Consider the following 7,564-nt stretch of genomic DNA (forward strand, 5'->3'; position numbering starts at 1 on the left):
ATCTGCTTAATCCACTAGTATTTAAACACTGCCTTTAGCTCTTTACTTCACACACACACCCCTCTATGCAGTTTATATTAACCTAAATAGTTTACAATCTGCTTAATCCACTAGTATTTAAACACTGCCTTTAGCTCTTTACTTCACACACCCCTCTATGCAGTTTAAATACTAGTATTTGTAAAAGTCGACCGATTGAATCAGCCATAATATGCCTATTTTCTAAAACATCATTCAGAAAATAGTTAACTTTGTTTTTTAGTTTTGTATATGATCTCCCATCATGAGTTGAGTACAGTTCTTTTATAATCGCTGTAATGTTCATGCTATAAGTTATCTGTCTAGTAGGTGGATATTTGACTGTAACATAGATTTGATCTTAATCACAGCCAAGTGCTTAAGTTGTTTCTGTAATATCAGTTTTTGTTTTTTGTTCTTTCAAGGTGGTTAAGAAGGGTTCGTGGAGATCAGTGAGCTCCTTTGGTACATATTTGTCCTAGTTCAAGGTTTGGTCCTTGGACTTTGCCTGATAAAATCATCTTGTTTGTGAGATAATTGTGATAGAAATGACCTACTTAGTTTAGATTATTATACTTGTTTTGAAGTATTAAGCAAAAAATGAACTATCATGTTTTATATTTATAGTTTGATGAGCAACAGTGTACTGCATGTACTAAGTTAGGTGATTTTAAATGGTACGGGTTGAAAAGTTCATACTCATTAATAATTGATAGACACTGATTAACAGTTTTAAATTACATTCTTAGGACTAAGTAAAGAGGTGTGCATGTGGGTTTTCTGAAAGCACTGAGTAATGATACCTCATGAAAGTTAAAATCATAATTTGGAAATGTATTTTCTTATGTATCAAACAATACATTTGACCAGTGTTTCTGAAATAACCATGCTTACTAGTAAGGATATTTTAATTAATTTTTAATAGTTAAGGGAAAATTAACTTTGTTGGTCATCCTCTAAATCTGTGGTGTATAAACTGTGGGGTGCACGACTGACTACAGGAGCAAACATTTGAAAGGACTAAATTAAAAGTAATGAAGTTTTAAGAACTGCTGTACAAATAATAATAATATAGTAAAAACAATAAACATGAGAAAAATGATGTTACGTATATAGACAAATAGGTTATACAACATGGGTGGTAACAAAATGATCTAAATCTGTGTGTCTTGTATCTGTGACAATTAATATCATTAGATTCAGTGTTCTGTCTATCCTGTTAGTATTAACAATTGTGATTAATCCTGTTAATTGTTATTTCTGTTATTTTATTGTATTTTTAATAGCCATCCTTTATATGAATGTTACAAATGGTGCCTCTTATTGAATAATGCTGAGGTTAAATTGATTTCCACCTGCACATAATCACACATGCTAAAGCAACATGCCATAAAAAGAGTTACATGTGGCTTGTATGGTAGAAACAACTCCTGCAAACTTGAATACAGTACATTTTAAAGTACACATATAATGTTGGTACATAACAGATACATACATAGTGTTTCTATCATAGTTTTAGTGAATGTGGGTTGTTTCTTTGTAATAGTCGTTTCATGTGCCAGAAAAAGAAGGGAGAAATCTTGTAAACAGTAGTGAGGTTTCATTAAACTTAAACAGATGTTTTGTTTGTCTATATGAAAAACAGGTCAAAAGTGGTTTTGTTGTTGTAATAGGTTTTTATGCAAAAGATGTAATCTGAAACATCAGTAAAACATTTTTTCTGGTGCTAATTTTTTATTTTTGGAATGAATAACTTACTTCAGTGTTTGCTGCGTTACATAAAACTTAATGATATTTTAGAAAATAAATAAACTTAGATATTAACTTAGTAACAAACATGTTATAGCGTATTCATGTAAATTTATATAGGGGTTTTCCATAAATGCAAAAAAGTTTTAAGTTTATAAGGGAAATTACATATATTTCTGAGCTTTGTAGGTAACTTAAATATGTGTTTTTTTTTATAATAAGTAATAGCACACTTTTAAAAATGTTTGTACAACTCTTTAATGCCATTTGTTTGTAGGGAGAGGATTGTGTCAGGAGGTCACGTCTATGTCCTAATGGAGAGTGGATTAGTTGTATACACAAAGATGTCAAAACTCTGTACGATATCCTCTATCGAGGATTTAAAGTATCAGGTAGGGATTCTTAAAGATATCCTTGTATGTTTTTAATAGTGAATTAAATTCATTGGCTAAATGAAGAAAATGTCATATTTTTTGTTTTGTAGAAATATTTACTTTTATATGTATAAAAATGTCATATTTTTTGTTTTGTAGAAATATTTACTTTTATTTTCTACATCTATTCTAGGCATGAACAAGTGTGTTTATAAACAACATTCAAAGCTGTACTATTTGGTACTTAGTTTTGGACAGAAAATATAGTTTTCTCTTGTTTAGTGAGTGTGTCAAGCTTCCAGTATTTTGTTACACAGAAAACTTTATTGGTTTTTGACAATGATTCCCAAGAACAGAAATGTTTGCTGCATCATGTTATTTGAAACAAGTTTTGCTGTTTATCATATTTTGTGCTATTGAGGGCAAGGACCCGTGTAAAGTTTAACTTGAGTAAATGTGTTGAAACATAAAAAAATACAAAACTATGTCAATGACAAAAATTTTACAGCTTTATGTTTTCACATAGATAAGTGCAGTGCTAGTTAGTACTGACATTTGTTGATCCCTCATAAGAATTGTTTGTTCATTGAGAACACAACTATTGAAATATGTAATTAATTATGACAAGAAACCCACTTGAAGTAAAAATGTATAACAGAGACGGCTGATATGGGTATTAAAAACTGTAATTAAAATAAAGTACAAGAACAACATTTCGATGTGTGGAGTTATCAAAGAATGTTTTCAGTTTATTAAAGATACACAAGACAAGATGCATTAGTAGAACACTACAGAATTGTTGCTACAATTATAAGTGTTAGCAATATGTACCACATTTCTAAGGTAATTTATGAAGAAGATAAATTTTTTCCTCAGGTTGGTTATCTTGACTGATGCTCACTTCTTCAATTGGAAAAAAGTTGAATAATGTTTTTTCTGACAAGTTTGCTCTATATTTTTACTTATTCTTTGCAATTTTTTACTAAGTGTTAAGTTCAGGACATCAGATTAGTAATTTGGTTCTTTGTATATTTTCTCTGTGTTGGTAGGGGACCACTTAGACCTGATGGTCAACTCAGAGAAATTCACAAAATATTTTGCTTCTTAAAATTACTTCAGAAATATGAAAGTTGTTAAATATTATTCTCCTGTTGGTAGTGTACTCAACTGTTTGAAAAAATCTAATTTGGTGTAGAATTTGTTGTGATCAGAACTGTACTTTCATTGTTTTGCTTGACACCATCACATTGGTTGTTTGAATGAAATTGTAATAGCCTAATACATTACAGTATACATTTTTATGCCCCCCATTGCGTTCTGAAGCAGAGCTGGATATATTGGTTTGTGTATGCCTATTTGTCCTGATCTGGTTGACAAGATATCTGATGATTGGATAGATTTTGATTAGACTTATACAATAGGTAGTACAGAACAAAGTTCTAGACGTGATTAATTTTTGAAGGTCAAGGTCACTGGTACATAGAAAATCTTCCCCAACCTTGTGGACATGATATTTCAATACTAAATGAATGGATATTGACCATACTTATACAACAGGTACTACATACAACATTCAATACCTGATCAACCTGTGAAGGTCATGGATCAAAGGTCACAATTATTTCACAGTTTTTATAAAAAAATTTCTGTGTGAAATGTTTTTTACTTTTCATAACATTGTGTATATTCTAGTCCAGAATATGGCTTTAATCCATGTACATTTTATATCAGGACTCGATGTATAATTCAAATTTATATATTGTCTAATATTTAACTTCTTAGTTTCAAAAGTAAATATTTAAAAAAATCTCACTTTTCAGTTGTATTGTCATGTGATGTATATACACACTCAGTTTTCCCTCCTAGTATGTACAACTTCAGTAGTGTATCTTCTGTAGCACAAGCTATAAATGATGACAAGGTCAAACATACAATTTTAATATCCTAATTTATTCATTTGTTGAGATATCAGTACATTTTCATACCACTGACAGAACCTCTACTTTCAAAGCCACGTGTTATAAACAATAGAAAAGGCTTTTCTTTCTATTTTAAGTTAGCAGCCATTCGTTCGAACATTAGTTGAGAGGAAATGATTGATATGTGTGTAAACAGAGTTGCGGTTCATAGCAGTAACAGAATTTTTTAGCTTATAAACCCAGTAAAACATAGAAGTATTGGGACATCTTATTCTAGTGACAGATATACTTTTCTGAGCTTCATATTTGAAAGGTACATGAATTTTTGTTTGAACAACACATTTTTAGAAAAAGAAAAAACTAGGTATGTTAAATCACAAGTTCAAGTGCATGCTGTGCAGTATATCAGTGTATGAGAACCTACTAATGTTTAGCTGCTGTGATCTGTTGCTTATGTGGTACAAGCCAAGCTATAAAATCAAAATTAAATTGATGTTAAAAGGCTAACAGTTGAAATTTTGAATATGATTATTTGAAGAAGTGACAACAAATTATACATTCAAAGAAGATGGAAGATAATTTTCAAATATTCACTTCACTGTTTATTGATGATTTAGCTATACCTAGTCTTAGGGTTGAGAAAATAACAGACTGTTATGTATTAGAATTTCAAATAGCCTGAAATTGAGTTAACTGATAAATTTAAATTTAGTAGTTAAGTAAAAGCCGATATATATTCAGTTTATGATATTTGCCAACAAGGTTGATACACACAGTTTTCTTTTTTAACACAAATATGTTTTAATGTACACACAACAATACAACTTACAATAACAGTTATTACAAATTGTTATTACAAACAATGATTTATAAACGAAAGTTTCACAAACTTACAAGCAATATAAAGTCTTCTTTCTGGTCTGGAACTTCCTTGATATCTTATTGAGGGTTCACGATGAGTGAGTTAATTACAAGTTGATGTAGGTATGATTCGCTTAATGGGAAGCTAGCTTTGTCCTTTGTTATTTACCAGACACACATGCTGAGTTTTCCACGATGAATTTATATAATTTTTTTTAAAAATACTAATTTCCAATGAGAATCCACTGAAGTTAAACTAGTTGTAATGTTCGAACTTTGTAAAGATTCCTGGTCAAATATCTGAAGTTTTCCAATTGTTAAGTGTTATAACAATCACAGTTATAGCTTCCAAAGTTTATAGCAAACTAATAATAGATACTTCCTTTTTTTTTTTTTTTTTGGCATGTTCTGTTGGTTATATTTACAGGCGTGTGGAGGCTTTCTACAAAACTCAGCTTTACATAACAATACAAAGCTACATTTAAGCATTTACGTACATACATATATTGTTGATTCTTACTCTCGAGAATTTTTTACAACTTTAGAGAATAGGTAGGAGTTTCGAAATACATATTTAACACTATAACTTTCACTTAAATTCACAGACAGATCTTTAGTAGAAATATCTTATTAAAACCTGATTGTTGTTTTGAACAACACTTGTAATTTTTACCAAAATATTGCCAACTTTTTAGCCACGCATAGAATGGCTCTGAGTTTTTTGTTCACCAAGTACAAACTTTTAGCTCATAGCTCCACCTCAAATACAGCTGACACAGAAGATGTAATGAACTTGTATAGTATGGGAGGGTGACAAAAATTATCAAATACAGCTGACACAGTGATATAATGAACATGTATAGTATGGTAGGGTGATAAAAGTTATCAAATACAGCTGACACAGTGATATAATGAACATGTATAGTATGGTAGGGTGATAAAAGTTATCAAATACAGCTGACACAGAAGATATAATGAACACGTATAGTATGGTAGGGTGACAAAAATTATCAAATACAGCTGACACAGTGATATAATGAACATGTATAGTATAGTAGAGTGACAAAAATTATCAAATACAGCTGACACAGTGATATAATGAACATGTTTAGTATGGTAGGGTGACAAAAATTATCAAATACAGCTGACACAGAAGATATAATGAACATGTTTAGTATGGTAGGGTGACAAAAATTATCAAATACAGCTGACACAGAAGATATAATGAACATGTTTAGTATGGTAGGGTGACAAAAGTTATCAAATACAGCTGACACAGAAGATGTAATGAACACGTATAGTATGGTATGGTGACAAATTATCAAATACAGCTGACACAGAAGATATAATGAACTTATATAGTATGGTAGGGTGACAAAAATTATCAAATACAGCTGACACAGAAGATATAATGAACATGTATAGTATGGTAGGGTGAAAAAAAAATTATCAAATACAGCTGACACAGTGATATAATGAGCATGTATAGTACGGTAGGGTTACAAAAACTATCAAGTATGGCTTACACAGAAATGGACACAAATTGTATTAATGTTTTTGGATGTTGTTTTATAAAATAAAATATGTATTGTTAATGTAATATGAACTATAAACTGAAAATATTTGAAATTGTGAATGCTAAACTGCATATATACCATTTGTACAAATATAGACACAATATGAACTTAGTTTAATAGATTATAAAAATAGAAGTGCCCATTGAATGAATAGTATCATGTTTTAATGATATTTCTACAATGTACCTAGATAATGGACTTTGTATGGGATGGAGAAAGAGCAGAGAAGAGGGATACAGGTGGACCAACTACAGTGAGGTTAGTAACATAAATTAAATTTAAGTGTAAAAGCTGTGGCTACAAAACTCTACAAAATATACTTTGTTTAAAATCTTTTAGGTGATGATGTTTCTCCAAAATTGTCCAAGACTTGAGTAAGTTCAATACTTCTTTAATAGTGCAAGTACATAAAAAGCTTATCTTGTTTCTCTAAAAAAAAGTTTTTTTTTCAGAAAACTTGTCAAATTTTAACCTTCCGTGAACACCCATTAAGTGTCTAGTGTACATCTGCATATCAAATTTAAAAATTTAGATGAAAGTAATTATTCAAACTCTTTTGACAACATTTTACCTAAAAATATTTTATAACATTTCTTTAAAAACACATTAATTGATTTTTTAAGACTTTTTCTGCCAGTCCCAAAGCATGTTTTTTTTTTTTCTAAGAAACTGTCATCTCATAACTAACCAAGTTTTTTTCTCTTTATTTTCTGTCTGTGCCCAACAATTTATTATTACAGGTCTCTGCTGTGAGGTCATGAAAGTATGGGAACTACTAATGAAGAACAGCTCTGAAAAGAGCTAAAGGCAGTGCTAACCCCAGATACTCTTGAGTTTACCATACATGCTTCCTCTCATGGGACAAATCTTACAAATCTAACCCTAGATACTCTTGAGTTTACCATACATGCTTCCTCTCATGGAACCAATCTTACAAATCTAACCCTAGATACTCTTGAGTTTACCATACATGCTTCCTCTCATGGAACCAATCTTACAAATCTAACCCTAGATACTCTTGAGTTTACCATACATGCTTCCTCTCATGGAACCAATCTTACAAATC

General features: G+C 30.5%; 1 protein-coding gene across 1 annotated transcript in view; it reads left to right on the forward strand.

Moving 5' to 3' along the window:
- The window catches only part of LOC106474355 (long-chain-fatty-acid--CoA ligase 1-like), a gene marked incomplete at its 3' end in the record, with an annotated part of 43,145 nt that overhangs the window by 12,937 nt on the left and 22,644 nt on the right, over positions 1-7,564 (forward strand). Inside the window, exons 3-4 of the mRNA XM_013935047.2 lie at positions 2,045-2,159; positions 6,689-6,756. Coding sequence (XP_013790501.1) covers positions 2,045-2,159; positions 6,689-6,756 — 183 coding nt within the window. The remainder of the gene's footprint in view (positions 1-2,044; positions 2,160-6,688; positions 6,757-7,564) is intronic.

Source organism: Limulus polyphemus, unplaced genomic scaffold (genome assembly GCF_000517525.1).
Source record: "Limulus polyphemus unplaced genomic scaffold, Limulus_polyphemus-2.1.2 Scaffold7111, whole genome shotgun sequence".
NCBI lineage: Eukaryota > Metazoa > Arthropoda > Merostomata > Xiphosura > Limulidae > Limulus > Limulus polyphemus.